Source organism: Acartia tonsa, chromosome 12, assembly GCF_053477335.1.
Source record: "Acartia tonsa isolate MP-2025a chromosome 12, ASM5347733v1, whole genome shotgun sequence".
Classification (NCBI taxonomy): Eukaryota; Metazoa; Arthropoda; class Copepoda; order Calanoida; family Acartiidae; genus Acartia; species Acartia tonsa.
The window spans coordinates 36140495-36157858 of record NC_137271.1 but is presented as its reverse complement, the minus strand read 5'-3'; the positions used below and the strand labels follow the sequence as shown (position 1 = coordinate 36157858).

Below are 17364 nucleotides of genomic sequence, written 5' to 3'. Positions count from 1 at the left end.
TTTAGAATTTTACTGTATAATCTCTTATAATCTGCTAGTTGCCTCGCCCCTAACCTCTAGGGTGGGTGGGGGATGTCAGGAAAATAGCACAAAACCATCCCAAGGTGTTTATAAAGCTTCTCTGATAAGTAAAACCAATTCAGACCCGCAATTTCTGTAATCTTTGGCTTGAGACAAAAAACCTTACTACTTTTTAGTATGGAATACAATACAAGCAGCGGCTACGCCCCTAGAGGCATCTAGGGGCCCTTAGGTTGCGGGGGGAGTCAAATCCCCTCTTTCAATTACAATTTTTCAAAGAACAAGTTTTTTTTTTAAATTTTGGTTTTTTTATTTTCTAGGGGTGATTTCTCTCGGGATGGTGGTGGTACCCTCCTTCAAAATAGCTATAAACCTTACCAGGACCTAGTAGAAGCTACCATGTAACGGAGCACAATTTAGGTTCAGTGGTTAGCAAGGTCCTTTGGTACACACACAAAGACATACAATAACCTGTTACTTTATTTTAAGGATATAAAAATAGTAGCGCAGATAATCTACAACTAGGGTCTGTCTGTACGTCCACCTGTCTGTATTTCCATAATTGCATCCAAATAAATAATAGCTACCTTACAACTAGGGAATGTATGTATGTCTGTCTATATATCAAAATTACAGCCAATTAAAGACTGTAAATATGTTTATACTTCTGTAATTTTTATTGCAGCCTAGCTGTTAAGGGATTCATGAAAATAGCGCAGATACTCTACAATTATGGTCTGTCTGTATATACGTCCGTCTGTATATACACAATTGTATCCAATTAATTAACAACTACACTACAACTAAGAAATGTATTTGTTAGGGATCTAAAGTAATAAGTCAATGGCCGATAAATTGATGTACTTACTCAGGGCTATTATACCATAAAATATTTCTGTAGATTATATACATTTAGTGGTTGAAACATTTGGACACTTAACTTAATAAACCAACCAATCAAAATACAAATACAATTCCCCAAAGTTAGCAAGACAACAAATAAGAAAAAGTTATTATAAAACTTTGGGGACTAACAGGGGCTGGGAGGGGGGGCGAGGGTTTGTCATGTATTTGGTTGTTCAATATAATTGTCGACAAAATCATATTTCTTAGCTAAAGCATTGTAATAGAGTGAAAGGATATCTCTCTGTGTATCTGCTTAACTGATGTGCTTCTTTTTTTTACTTTGTAGCTTCTCATAGGTCCTGGGAAGGTTTATAACTAACTATTTTTTGGGAGGTTACCTCCACCCTCCAAAGAGAAATCGCCCCTTAAAAAAAAACCTAACACAAGAAAAAATAGAATAAACTACATGAAATTAATTCTTTTTAAATCTAAAATAAAAAAACATTGTTGTTGAATTCAATGACCTCTCCCCATCTCAAGTGCCCCTAAAGGCCTCTAGAGGCGTAGCCATTGGTACCAAATAATTATATTCTGAATTGTTTTATACAGACGAATGGACGTACAGACAGACACTGATTGTAGAGTATCTGTGTGATGTATCCTTATAATAAAGTAACAGGATATATATTCTACATGTGTCTGTGTGTACTAAGGGATCTCACTAACCACTGAACCGATATGGTTCTCCTTTACATGGTAGCTTCTCATAGAACCTGGTAAGGTTTATAATTATTTTGGGGGAGAGTATCATAAAAAAAAACCCAACACAAAAAAAATAGAATTAACTTAATTAAATTAATTCTTTTTAAATCTAAAAAAAAAATATTGTTGTTGAATTCAATGACCTCTCCCCATCTCAAGTGCCCCTAAAGGCCTCTAGGGGCGTAGCTACTAGTACCAAATAATTATATTCTGAATTGTTTTATGCAGACGAATGGACGTACAGACAGACACTGATTGTAAAGTATCTGTGCTATGTACATCCTTAAAATAAAGTAACAGGATATACATTCTATATATATGTGTCTGTGTGTACAAAGGGATCTCACTAACCACTGAACCGATATTGTTCTCCTTTACATGGTAGCTTCTCATAGAACCTGGTAAGGTTTATAACTATTTTCGGGGAGAGTACCACAACCGCCCTAGGAGAAATCACCCCTAGAAAATAATAAACCCCTCTCAAAATTTTTTATCAATTTTTCTCTAAAAACTGTAATTAAAAGAGGGTGTTTGACTCCCTTCCAACCCAAGGGTCCTTTAATGCCTCTAGGGGCGTAACCGCTGCTAGTATAGTGTTCCATACTATAAAGTAGTAAGGTTTTTGTCTGAAGCTAAAGATTATAGAAATTTCGGGTCTGAATTGGTTTTACTTATCAGGAAAGCTTTATAAATATCTTGGGATGGCTTTATGCTATTTTTCTGACATTCCCCACCCACCCTAGAGGTTATGGGCAAAGCAACTAATAGATTATACAGTAAAAGCCTAAGATGATTAGTCCGATATGGTACATAATAGACGCATGGGTAAAATGATTAGTCCGAATGCGTCGGAAACGACGCAAAAAAAAAACTTCTTTGGTATGCCACAAATCAAAAAATCTAAAAATACAAATGTCTTACAATCCCTTAAGGAAGCTGTGTTTAAAATTTGAAGCGATTCTGACGACAGGGGGGAAGTTCGGCACTAATGGGTTAAGAGTGATGATTTCTAGCTCGTTTATAATATCCAATGGTGTTGTCTGTAAGACTCTACAAAGTTGCTAAACTCAAAATTTGCGCAAAGAATCGCAGCAACTCCATCTTTATATGGTCCACCATCTAAATATTAAACTCAAAATAAATGGGAAGATTTGAAGCGTTTTTATAATATAAACTTTGTATGGTTCTTTACCATTTCACTAAGCTCACTCTTATCTATGATTATGTTACTGCTTTTATAAAAAAGATTTAAACCTCCTAAAAAGAATTTTAATTATAATTAATAATTTATTAAACTTTGAAGTAGTTTATTAATTAAATTTTTATATACATTCTGCGCTTATAACAAAAGACGCATATTTTGAGATTTTTGAAAACCTATATACAAACATCAACCCCATCTCTCAACATAGATTAGGCCCCTGTCTTTTTATGCATATATATGGGGTTTGGAGTTTCAAAGGCGTGTATGTGTGTGTGTGTGTGTGTGTGTTCGTGTGTTTATGTGTGCGTGTGTAAAAGTAAAAAGTATAGTTAGATTGATCAAAAGAAATAAGATTTTAAAATAATAAGGGAGTGTTTTCAAGTTGAACATAAGGGAAGGGAAGAAAAAACAAAGAGAGAGAAGAAAGGGGTTATTATGCCAGGGGAAAAGTTGTGTATAATACATAGCTTGCTAACATTTCAGTAAATTATTAGTAACGTTAATGATACTTATAAATAAAATCAAACTAAAAGATACTTTCAACAAATAACTTGAGATAAAACCTAAGAAGTGAATTAAGGAAAAATGATAGTTATTTAAAGAGAAACTTCCCGACCAAAATGTATTGCGTTTAAGACTATACACCGCAAAAGCTAGAAACTTTGACAGACAAAGGTTTTTTTTTGCCAGAAAACTAAATTTGAAAAGTTTACTAACCCGATTCTATTTTCTTAGTTGGAAAAAGAAAGGAAAATGGATAATTTCCCTTAAGTCTAAAAAGACCTCTCTCAAATATAGCTTATAGTATTGTAAAATTTCTATAACTAGGGCATTTTAATTAGTAATTAATAAGTAATTGCAAGTTTGTTTTTTGTCTTTTTCTTAAAATTTTAATAACTTAACTACTAAACTGATTTAGTCATAAATTATATGAAGGCTTCATATAAGTCCAAAGATAGTTTTAGGCTTTTAAATTTGTAGATTTGAGTATTGGGAGTCTGGGACGGTTTTAGGAAATTATTCTGTCCTTTTCTACATCGAAGATGCTAGAGCTGCATAGAGTAGATGATAGATAATGAAAAAGAAAGGATTTTTTTTTTTTTTATAGGATCTCGCTCACCACTAAACCAATTAAGATAGCTTTGCAATAAATCAGGGACAGGAAAATTGACATTAAATAAATCTTAACCATAATATTTTATTTGAAGAAACCGATGTAGATTAATTTTTAGGTGATTATCCTCTTCCTTCTTACATAAACTTACACATTTTGAGAAGGGAGGGTCAATTAAGGGGGTCATTCAACATACCCATATAATTTTACATACAACTAGGGGGGCCTTGTTTATTCCCGAGGTTGTGCTACAAAACATGTATTTTCAATTCAGTTATCTCAACTTTTATCTAAGAAATGTAAGTTCAATTAATGGTCTTATTGTTGTACACCCAAAAATACAGTTTCTTGCGATGTACGCCACCCCCTCTCGTTTTAACCCTTTTGTGGGATCTACCCCCAAACTTTTGTAAAAGCGAAGCTTTTTACATAATGGGTTTATCCGTCTTAATGTAGATAGCTCCAATTAATAACTGTTAAATGTTAAAATTGTCCTGTCAATTTCGAAACTAAAGATTCCTGTAATACTAAGGTAAACCTTTAAAAGTTAAGCTTAAAAATATTTAGATTTTGTATGCTTGTTGAAATGATCCTATTTATTTGAAACTTGCATAATTACAAAAAGGTAAGTAAGTTGACAATAAAATTATGAACAATTAAACAAAAGTTTTGGGTTATAAATACGTCTGATTCGTTTAGCTTCGCTTTTATTAATGTTGTCATCCTTGTTTATTCTTTTCTTACCATCCTACTTTTTGTTATAATATGTTATTGAGATTAAAAGATATTGCTTTGATAATTATCTTCTTGATTAAAATGTTTCAGAATAACCTTTAGAAATTTAATTACTTTATTAATTCTCTTTGTTATCTTTGTATAAAAGTAACAGGATCTGTGTCTGTCTGTCTTCTGTCTGTCTTGAAGGTTCTCGCTAACCATTTCACAGATATGGTTCTCCTTTACAGTGTAGCTTCTAATAGATCCTGAGAAGGTTAATAACTATTTTGGGAGAGGGTACCACAACCCTTATAAAATAATCCGCCCCTAGAAAAAAAGCTTCTCCTTAAGGTTTCAAGGGCCGAAGTCGCTAGTGATAAAAAATATTTGAAATCGTTTGAAAACGCTTAATTGGTCGTATTACTTTCTTGTAATAACTATGATTTATTCCTTAATATGTGAAACCTAAAAATTTTTTTAACATGCCTGAATTAAAAGATATATTTACTGACACATCCAAAATACTTTAAATAAGAGCATAAATGTATTTTTATCGCAGACAAAAAAAAAAAAAAGGATGACAACATCCATAAAAGCGAGGCTATGAAATCAGAGGAAAAGACTCTTACAAAGTGTCAGAACTTAATAAGCAGCGGCAGAAGATTAATTTGCAAGTCTAAACAAAATTAAACATAAATTTGCCCTCTAATTACGTAAAGTTAGGATACAGTAAAAGGAAATACTTTAATTTTTTAGGATTTGATTATAGAGGTTCCTCGCTTATAATAATGTACCTTGTTGTTCTAGGAATCATTATTTAAAAAATTTGATAAATAGGATAAGTATACTATATAAAAACTAAAAAAATCAACATGTTTTGAAAAGACGTAAGGATTTTCAAGGATAGGTTTCCTCAATCTTAAAGAGCTCATAGTCGTACGAACTGACGGACAGACATAGTGAATTATAGAGTAGCTTCGCTACTAAAAATTAACATGTATATTTAGATTATATGTTTGTATGTACATCAGAGTTATCCAAATAAAGAGCACAATGTCAGAATGCATTACAAACAAGGACAATTATGATCATAAGAATAGCAGCAATAAAAATTATGTTGTTAGGTTTAGGCTCTCGTTTTCAGTCTCTCCATCCCCCAATCAAAAGCGCATTTGATTTTAGCTTTGAATAAAAAAATAAGCATTTTTTTATAGTATGGGAGATGACAATTTTTAATGGAATGATAGTGTCCCATCCCCTAGGAGAAAAAGCAATAATTGTTGAGTAGGCGCACTAAAAAGATTTGCATACTTATTAGAATTAATCACCAAAGGAGTTTGGTGCTGATAAAGGATTTATTTAATCAAAAGGTGTAGTTGTACTTATAGCTAAGATATAGAGCAGCTCCGCTTAACTTGAAAGAGTTTTTGGTTGTGCCTTGCTTGTTCAAGTTAATTGAAAATGTCTTAATAAATGCCACAGACTTCTTTAAAGTTTCACGTTCACTCGATTCAGCAAAAAAAATAACAAGTAATATTCATGAATCCTTATATAAAAGTAACAGCATATCTGTCTGTTTGTTCTATACCGAAGGATCTCGCTAACTGCTGAACTGATATTGGGAAGGATTATTTATTTTTACAAATTGCTTTGCATTCTTTATTAGGGCTTTGTGTATATTTCTGACGACAAAATACAATATCGGGACTGGGTCCATGCCCTAAGGTAATATATAGTTCATGCCCCCTCTATGCTTCTCATTTAATATTTTTATTATTTACACATAATTTAAAACTTGCAGAATTTGGAATTTAAAGTTTCGTGAATTTACTTGAACACTCTCTCTATATTCTATTTCATCTATTTCAGTCAAAGAGGATAGAAATTTCCTAGAACGCTTGATGCCTCTCTAAAAGTTACCCACTCATTTGTTATTTATCGCATCGTATTATAGGTAGCTTTCCAAAACCAAATATAACCTAATAATAACTGGTATTAATTTAATGATTCTAATATTTGTGGAAAATTGTCTCAATACAATGCTTTACACGATTTTTCAGTATGGCTGAGAATTGGTTCTTATCCAGGAAATTAATCGGTTTAAAAGCTATACTGGAAAATGGTTTAAATAAATGAGTAATATCAGTTATATTGTCAGCCAGTACAGAATTTTAAAGTTTACTTAAAATAACGGGGTTCTTTGATTCTAATTATTTTGTCTATTATTTCATCTTCTACAGTTAAATTCTTACCTTATGTATGTAAAACGAAGTACATGCAAAACTGATGAATGTTATTACAAAAAATTATATGCTCTTAATTTAAACTCTATTAGCCAAAGTTATGTTTAAAAATGAGGCGTAAAGCATAAAAGCAGCTTTAAAGCAGTCTGACAAACCATAGATGTTTCTTTTATACTTAAATATGCTCCATATTGATGGAAATATTGACATAAATTTCAGCCGTCTATCTTGAATATTATCCGAGAAAATCACTATTTACTTTAAAACGTTTCAGACGGTATTTGGAGTTCAATAGTGGCACCGCTACTAAAAAAGCGCTCTTTGTTTTGTATGAACACTTCTGTGTAAAAGTGAGGCGTGGCTGATGAACACGGGCTAAAGAAGAATAAGAGTGTGTGTATGTGTTTGAGTGTGTGCGCGCGCGTGTGTGTGTGTGTGTGTGTGTGTGTGTTTGTGTGTGTTAGCTTTGATAAAAATAATAACATGTTTCAAGAAGTAAAGTTAATACTTCAGGGGGTTTGAACTTTATATTTAATTTTTTTTTTGCAAATCTAGAGAAATTATTTTGGCTTCCTTATTCTATATGCTGTAGAAGCATATAATTAGTTTTGGGTCACTTTAAAAGCTCACAAATGGCTTGACTTAGGAGCTTTATTTTGGTTTTAATTTAACTACCTAGTAGTAGGTTTTTGATTCTTAAACTAATAACCAATATACTTCCTATTAGAAAAGAAGTACTTGTTCACCCCACCCCTTGGCCCTTCTCTTTTAGAGGGAGTTAACTACAAACAGAATTAATAAAAGAAGTTAAAGAGTAGCTATACTCTGTCTAAATAAAGAACAGACTTGATGTTATAATTTCATGAATTTTAGATTCTTTTGGCAAAGAAAAGTATAAACAATGATGTTTAGCAGCGATGCTGCTTTAGAATTAGGGTATGTTCGTCTATATTATTAATACATTGTTAATAGATTACCCTTGCTGGTCAATCAGAAACAATAATCCTTAATAACTTAAAAATTACTTTAAATTGATTACGCCTTTAGTGTCCAACAAAAAATGACGTCATACAATACAAATGACCAATGATAATCCATGTATGCAATTTACCATTGGTCAATTAAAATTGTTTTTAGCTAGCTGTTTATTCCTTCTTGTTTTATACTGTCCCCGCCTGTGCACTAGTTTTGGATATATTTATCCTTGTTTCATAGAAGCGAAGCTACTGTTTATTCATATTGACAGTCAGTCGTAACACTGTAAAGGAAATGGGAGTTTCTCGACTTCTATTTAAAATAGACATATGGAATTTTTGGATGAGGTTCACTGTACCAATAAGCATTTAGTATATAATTTACTTGGTCCGTCGGTCTGTCGGTCATAACTCAAAGGACATCAATTTGGTTCAATAACAGTTCTATGATTTGTCACATATTCTCTCCATTTGTCCGTTTGCCCATTCATAGTTTCTGTATGCTTTGATACTTATGAGTTTTGTCATCCTTGTTTAAATTTTATGCTAAAGATAACTGTTTTACAACAATTTTATCAATTTACAGAGTTTCATACATAGAATGCTTAATTTATAATACAATGGATACAACACATAAATGGATAATATGACATTGTCGTCAACTTCATTTTATTTGTCTGTTCGTTCATCCAGTACAAGGGGAGGGATTGAGCAAAGGGGGAGGATGGGGAGAGGATTGATTTTCTTAGCCAGCTACAACTTTCACTTTATTAGAGTGCATGATAATATGGTGTAAGACCCAAGTTATATTAAATCCATTAAAGTAATTTATTTTTTACTTACAATGTATATCTTTAAGTTATTCTTTGCCTCATTGATTTAATCAATGAAGTAAATATATTATAGACATTTGACTTCCTTTTTTTATAATGATCTAATGCTTAATTAAGGTTAAACTCAAGGGTAGGGGGACATTATACTGGTACCCAAAGTTTTTATAGTTTTTGTTCTTATATCGTTGGCTTAAGAATGTTGGGGGCTTTATAAAAAAATCTAGATTGGTTGAGAGAGACAAGCTCTCAGTTTCCAAAATTTTGTATGAAGACGAAGAAAGTCGCTCAATGTGACGTCATAAAAATGAGGGATTATCCATCTCTTTTTTATGGGTTTTTCTGTCTCACTCCTCCGCTTCTCATCCCTCATTTTTATGACGTCAGAATTTTTTTGAGGGACTTTCTTGGTCTTCTTTTGTATCAATTTAAATTTTGTTTATTAAGATTAAAGATTTTCTGTAATTAATGTCGGGTCGGTCCGTCCGTCCGTCCGTTATTTTTTCCTTTCTGTCTCTTATTAAGTACCCTAATTTTAAGCTTGTAATTTTAAACAGTTTCGTTACTATTTGACGTACGTACGTACGTTATTACGGACAAAATTTAACTATAATGTAGCTGCACTACGAACAGTTTTTTTGTCCAATTAAATTAAAAATATTAGGCTTTGAGAATTAGACTACATAATCTTCTGTCCATTGATCTATCCATGCCATATACATAGACCAAATATGGATGGATAGTAGGTTAATTATTTAGACCCGTCATTCAGACAGCGTATTGCGTCAAGATTCATATATGTTACAGAGTATTATGTTGTTCTATACGTGTGTATGTTTGAGTACGGTAAGATCTCGTAAACGACTTAACGGAGCGATTCATGATATAAGTTTTCCTTTTTTTTATTTGGGGTAGTTGTTTGACTTCCCTCTTTGCAATTGATCTATTCTTATTATACAATAGTTTACTGTCATTTTCTAAGTCACAATAAAAATCAGCTTTTCGCGGATTTATCATGAAAAATCATAAGATTAAAACCAGTTTTTAGCCCCGCACTAGTCGCCGGAAGGAAAAAGCAGTTTTTTGAAACAGGCTCTCTGAGATTATTACAGATTCTGATATATACATATATAGACTAATGAAAAATGCAAAAAACGAAATCAAAAGCGTTCCTTCTTGGGAGAAAATCCGGGAAAAAGATTTTAGCTATTTTTAACCTAAAATTCACATTGGCAAGCCTGCATAGAAATATACAGACATTTTAAACATGTCTTTGCTCAGCACCTAGAAGTGGTAGAAAAATGCTACGCATACCATTGGAAAGCTTATAACCTCCATATTTCCATATTGGTATATAATGTTTTTGTACTATTATTATTTTTTGAGCTATCCTCTGAAGTATACACAAGTTTAATAAATGCAGTTTTTTCTTGAATTTTACGTTTGACACTTGTTACACAAACCTTTTAAAAATTATATTGCTTAGCACCTAGGAGTTATATAATTATTTTATATAGGTATATTTATATATTTTTGGTGCATTCAATTTTAGCTTAATTAAAAAATAGTCTTTCAAAAAACTGCTTTTTCCTTCCGGCGACTAGTGCCCGAGGGACCGATAGACCGGGCAAGCAAAACTGGTATTAATTTTTTTTTTATTTTATTATCTAATTGTCTGTAATACAATGAAATACATAATTTTTCAGCATGTTTTTTTTTATACAAGAGAGCAGTTGCATGTTTATGTGCAAGTCTAGTAAGATCTCGATCACGGCTAGAATACAGTAAAAAGGACAACTTAATATTGGTTCTTGATAAAAATACACCTATAGTCAAACAAAAATTTTACTTTTAATTTTTACTTGATAAAAAAATTCAAATGGGTTTTTCTTAAATAAATTTAAACCTTTTAACTTTAGAATATTAATCACTGTTTTTATTCATTTTAATTGTAATACAATTTAACTGTAATGTGACAAAATTTAATATCTATAATACAAAGTAGAACGATGTATGTCTGTCCGTCTGTCCGTCTGTCCGTCTGTCTGTCTGTCTGTCTGTCCCTTAAGATCTCGGTAACCACTGAACAGATCGGATTCTACTCTTCAGGGTATATACCTATTGGTCTTGTGGTGGTTTTAAGCTATTTTCTTGAGGGGTGGGACACCCCAAACCCACAAAAAACAAAAAATCCCCCCCTCCATTTTTTTTTTTTGCTTAAGATTTCCTTGGTCCTTTAACGAATTTCGCCTTAATTTTTTTATCACCTCTTGGGGCAAAGCCCCTAGAGGCTAGGGGCGAAGCCGCTAGTTATTAGATAAAGTATTAAAGTGTTTGTTTGTTTGATTTTTAAGATATCTATAACAACTGAACCGATTGAGTTCTCCATTTAAAAAAAAGGTTCATATAGGTTCCAAATTCTCTTTAAGATTGCAAATAAGAAATCTAAAAAAAACATTATAAATATAAATTACTATACTACCTTAACACATAACAATAGTTTAGTTTAGTTTAGTTTAGTTTAGTTTAGTTTAGTTTAGTTTAGTTTAGTTTAGTTTAGTTTAGTTTAGTTTAGTGTGTGGAGCCGACAACATCTCTCTCTCCAGCCCTAATTGTGTTTAATGTACTAGTCGTACAACTCACCCCCACACTTTACTAGTTCCCCCTTACCCTTCGCCCGTGGTCACTCCGCGATTGTGTGTAAAGGGAAGATATGGTAGCCTAGGGCAACTCGCATCTAGTTCTGGCACCATATTTACACCGCCGTTTAGGTCAATTGGCAGTGTAAACCGCTAACGCTATCCTTATCATTAACGTTATAAACATTAAGTGAATTAAATATTAAACTATTAATTTTCCGCTATTTCTTCACTAATCTTGGCCACTGTATTAAGGGCCAAAATCCGTGCTGTCACCCCATTGGTCAACCCGCAGTGACGCCTTCTGCTATTGGTTACAACAAACTATACACGTCATCCATTAGCCGCCGTCATCACCAAACCATACCAAGAATATAAACAAACTTCTAACAACTCATCAACAACAGGATGGCTTCAAACTTTGATTCCAGTCCTGACTTTTGGAAAAAAATGGATAAAATGCTAACGAAGAGATTTGAGGAATACGATGACAAAACAGCGAAGGTACGTCACAAAGAAGTTTTCGATAAATTCTCCAAGCAAAATGAAGAAATAGAAGCGGTAAAAAGTCAATTTAATAGTTTAAATGAGAAATTGGAAAACATTGATAGTTTTAAAAACGCAGAATTATCAGCGTCGACTTTAAAAACGTTAAAGGATAGTATCGCGGCTCTTGAGACTAAAGTACATACGTTAAATATGGATAACATAAATTACAAGAAGTTCCAATATTTTCAGAACTCCTGTAGGGAACAACGATCCCGCAGCTGGTCCTGCAGAATCTCGGGATACCAGGCGCCTCACAACCGGGAGAGAATCACCATGTACCACATCTACACCTCCATAATCCTACCAGCCCTACAGATAGCGCGGAAAAACGGCCTTATCGACTACATCCCCCAACACTGGGGGGATGTAGTTGAATACGCGCACTACCTGCCGCATTCGCCAGCCAAGAAGGAGATACCGGTCGCCATCTTCAGGTTTCACAGTAGGATCTTCCTCACAGCGTTTATGATATCCAAACGCACTGTGATGGACAACTACGCTGCCAACTTAAACAAATATAAATCAACCAACCAGAGCCTGTCACCCGCACCCTTCTACCCTGGTCGCCAGCTGAAGATTCAATATGACGCAACGAAACTCAATAAGTCCGTACAGACTTACCTTCATTCAACTAAACTGGTTGCCCGCACAAAAATAGCCTCAGAGACAGTGGCGTTCCAATTGAAGGCCGGAACAAAATGGTTTAAAGTCCTAAACCCATATGGAGAAACACTCGTGGAGATGACAAGACCCATCCCGGGCACAGATTATCTGTTCAGCAGAGAAGAAGCCCCGCCACTGGTCAAGTTCAACAAGCTCCCGTACGCCCACAGAGATTCATTCTTCAGAAATACCAACATCTGCAACCCCTTGATGAGTGAGGACGACTTTGAGGACAACAATAACCCACCCCCGCCACAGCTCAACAACGACGAGGAGTTTCCGCCAATGAGTCCAACAGACGAAGGAGGAGCCCAGGCAGCCACAGCGAGTCCAGCCAGCCAAGGAGCCACAGCGAGAACGAGTGCAGCGGCCGAGAGCGAGTTCGAGCCCCCAAAATCACAGCCAGCACAGCAGAAAGTTCAGCCAGTCAGAAACGCCAAAAAAACAGTAAGATAAAATAGCTTAGACTTAAAATCTATAGATAGTACCTAGTTATCTAGCTACCTAGTTATAAAGGCAACATAAAATGATTAATCTGGCTACCATCAAAATCAAATTATTATTATCACTGCTAATTTAGTTTAACGTTATCGTTATCGTTATCGCCGCCAAAAAGGAAAGCTATCAAACGTATGAATCATTACATTTCACATGCTATGATTAATATTAACTCTTAAAATTATTTGTGCATCATATATCAGTATGTAATTAAAATTAATCAAAACTCTCAAATTACTTAATCTCAATCAACTACCCATGTACACACAATTCTTTCCTAAAAATTATTTAAGGGTAGGAACTAGTAAAGTAGTGGAGGGCTCATTTATTGACACCCTTCACTAATGTTTTATTCTCGCAACCCATATTGTAAATATAAACTATTTTATTATGTATTTTATTCGCTAATTTATACTTTTTTTCAGTTGTTCCCACCTAGCGAGTTTCGTGCTAATCCTCCTGCGCTAAATCCAGACCTTGAACCTACCTCCAACAAACCTCCCTAATGGATTAGATGAACAGGTACCGAATGACTTAAATCTTAACCCGTTATATGACTTACTTAATCCCTTACATGGCAATAACTTCGAAGGTTTAGAAGAAGAATTTAATATTAATTGTACCTATCTAACAGAAAATGCAGCAATAAGTAAATTAAAATCATTTAAAGAGCAACTAATAATCCTATTAAGTATTAACTGTCAGAGTATCCACGCAAAATATAACGAGATTCTTGGTTGTATTGATAACTTCAGAAATAAAGGTATAATGCCCACAATGCTTGCGTGTCAGGAATTGTGGGTTAATACCGAAGCAAATCTTGACGTTTTTAATGTAGAAGGATACAATTGGCACACTAATCTTAGAAAGCATCAACGGGGGGGAGGGGTTGGGATACTTATTCAAAAACAATATAAAGTAGACAGGTTGTTTGAAAGGATCTCATTTAAAGAAAGGATATGCGAAAGCATATGCCTTAAAGTTTCTCTCAATGGCTTCAAGTTCGTTGTCCTGAATACGTACAGGCCTCCGAATCAATCTAATGACGAAATCGAACAATTCTTTGACACATACCTAGAACTACTCGATAGGATATTTGCACTTGACCTTCCCTTTTTCATTGTTGGTGACATTAATCTTGATTTGCTTAAACTTAATGACATCAATAGTCACAGTATACGTCTTGTTGAAGCACTAAACTTTAATGGGGTCTTAAACACAATAACTAAAGCCACAAGAATAACAAGAACAAGTGCCACACTAATAGATATTTTTGGCGTAGGTAATTTCATCCAAAATTTAATGCTTTCTTGTGTTTTAACTTCTCAGATATCGGACCACTTAATGCTGGTCAATGCTTTCAGGATTAATGGTGGAAAAAAACCTACACAACCTGATTTCTACGAAAAAAGGATGATGGGTGATGACAACATTAATTCATTAAATGAAGCATTGTACAGTACTGACTGGTCAGATGTCTTAAATAAAGATAACGCCAACGCTGCTTATGATATTTTTATAAAAAAATTCCTTGAGTTGTACAATACCTTATGCCCTGTCGTTCGGATTAGAAAAAACAAAAAAACTACACCCCTGCAAAAATTCATGACACCACACCTCTTGAGAATGCGTGAACATAAACACGCCTTGCATGACAACTTCCTTAGAGAACGAACGAGAGAAAGCGAGGCAGTGTACAACTCATATAGGAACAGTTACAACAGAAATGTAAGGAAAGCTAAACTTGATTATTATAGACTTAATATTAGGAATTGTGGGGGGGACAGCAAGAAACTTTGGAAATGCTTAAAAGAAATGTTAGGCTTTGATCAGAAGGCAGCTGAGTGCTCATATTTGGAAGTTGGGAATAGGAAAATTGAGGGTGACCAAGCCATCGCAAACGAATTTAATAGATTTTTTTGTAACCTTGGAACTTCACTAAAACCTGAGATCCCAACAACAAACAAACATTTTTCTGAGTACCTCCCACCCCCAATCCAAGATTCACTTTTCTTTGAACCTCTTTACCCATTTAAAGTCATAAACTTAATCAGAAATATTAAACCAAAAAAAAGTACCGACGCAAATGATGTATCAATGTTTATACTTTCAAAATGTGCGGATGTGATAGCACAACCCCTCTGTCATTGTTATAACTTATCCCTCCAAACCGGTACTTTCCCCTCCAGCATGAAGGTTTCCAAGGTTATAGTTTTACACAAATCAGGATCACTCAATCAGACTGACAACCATCGTGGTGTCAGTCTGATTGATAATTTCTCCAAACCGCTGGAGAAACATGTATGTGATAGCTTGGTCAACTTCTTAGACGAAAGAAATTTTTTCAACGCACGTCAATTTGGGTTTAGGAGGGGGGTTTCAACCTATCATAACATCCTAGACCTTTCAAATATGATCACAAAGTGCCTAAGTCGAAACAATTCCTGTTTATCCATATTTTTGGATATCAGGAAATGTTTCGACATGATAAATAGAGAAGTGTTATTTGAAAAACTTAGGAACGCAGGGATTAGGGGATTACCGTTGAGTTGGTTCGTTAGTTATTATAGTAATCGCACGCAGAAAGTTTTTTTTAGGGGTGTGTTTTCAACTTTGGAAAGTATTATCATTGGCGTACTCCAGGGGTCAGTTTTGGGACCAATATTGTTTTTGATTTTTATAAACGATCTAATTAATATAGATCCAAATGTAATAATCAACCTTTTTGCAGATGATGCTCTCTCCTACCTGGAGAAAGAATCACTTGCCGAACTTATTGAGCTTGCCAAAGATATAATCCCAAAACTGACTACCTGGTACAGTTCAAACCAATTATTGATTCATCCTTTAAAAACCAAGTGTATGATTTTCACTTCTCCTAGAGAACAACTCACCCCCGAAGAATCTTTAATTAAGTCTGAATTCAACGTCTTTGTAAATATGAATAACATAGGGGAAAACACACCAGAAAAAATCACTAAATTAGATCTTGTAACTGATACAAATGAAGGGTCTATCAAGCATTTGGGTGTTCTGTTGGATACAAAATTAAAATATACCTATCATTTAAAAAAAGTATATGCAAAAATTTCCAAAATAATTTATTCAATGCGTATAATGCGCCATTTTCTTGACAAAAAACATCTGAGAATTTTGTATTCATCATACATCAAAAGTAATATTGAGTATTGCTGCATTCTTTTTACTGCATGTCCACAATATTTATTGAATCCGATTATTAAGATTCAAAAGTCTGCAATAAGAATAATCGAAAACCTACCTAGTAGAGCCCACACGGCTGAATATTTCAAAAGCAACTCAATCTTACCTTTTGACTTACTCATAAAATATAACGTCTGCAAATTTATGTTCAAATATCAGAATGGCCTCCAGCCGGAAATATTTAACAATACCTGGGAGTTCTCCAGAGATCGACACAGGTATAACATGAGAAACGCAAATAATTTTGCCTACGCACAAGGAGGAAGCAGAAATTTTCTATTAAACGCACCTTTTCACGCTTTTCCAACTATCTTCAACAATCTTCCAAATAACATAAAACAAATTGAAAATGAGAAGGAGTTTAATAGAAAATGCCATACTTTCTTCTTAAACCAAATAGAGTTTGCATAAGTTATAATGAGAAAGTCCGATGCTTAAATAATAAATATTAATTTGTTAACTAACAACAAAAAACTCTTTATTCTATTAACACAAACGTTTTAATGATTTTAATGTTTTATCGTCTTTTATCGTCTTTTAATCCGTTTTATCTTCTTATCCTTTACTTTTAACTTTGAATCCTTTAGATCTATCTAAGAATCAAATCATTGGGCAAGAAACATGGAATGTTCGCCCGATATATCAGGGAGGGAGGGAGGGGATGCTTAATAACTCGTAACTTTTCAATTTTAAACCTAACTCAACATCAAGAATCTAGGCATAAAGCCTGGAAGGCTTGCCTAAATATACAAGGGGGGGGAGGAAAGTAGTAAGAAAGTAGTAAGAAGTATAGAAAGGATGGGTGTTTATTACTTTTATTGTCTTCCTACATATACATAGCATAGTTATAGAGCAGCTTTGACGTACGTCAAATAAGAAATATCAATTAGGAGGCACAAAATCTCAAAATTTTCAAAATTTTCTTATTTTTTATTATTAAAAACACTGCATAATTTATGTATTAATAATAATTGTAGAAATATTAAACTGGTTAACTTGTTAAGACTCGATGTTAGTAGAGTTATTCAATAAAGGCGTATACAGGGATGGGTCAAGTGTAGATAATCTCGTCACTTTATATG

General features: G+C 33.8%; 1 protein-coding gene across 1 annotated transcript; it reads left to right on the top strand.

Moving 5' to 3' along the window:
* Positions 1–11252: 11252 nt before the first annotated feature.
* LOC145334568 (uncharacterized) lies at positions 11253–14226 on the top strand. Its single transcript, XM_080180063.1, has 2 exons — positions 11253–11854; positions 12089–14226. Exons 1-2 carry the CDS (start codon positions 11759–11761, stop codon positions 13016–13018), a joined length of 1026 nt encoding a protein of 341 aa, XP_080036189.1. The 5' UTR covers positions 11253–11758; the 3' UTR covers positions 13019–14226.
* The last annotated feature ends 3138 nt before the right edge of the window (positions 14227–17364 follow it).

Coding starts and splice junctions, on each gene's coding strand:
- LOC145334568 (XM_080180063.1), top strand. CDS start 11,759: ATGGCTTCAAACTTTGATTCCAGTCCTGACTTTTGGAAAAAAATGGAT. Junction 11,855..12,088: donor ACGATGACAAAACAGCGAAG/GTACGTCACAAA, acceptor CAATATTTTCAG/AACTCCTGTAGGGAACAACG.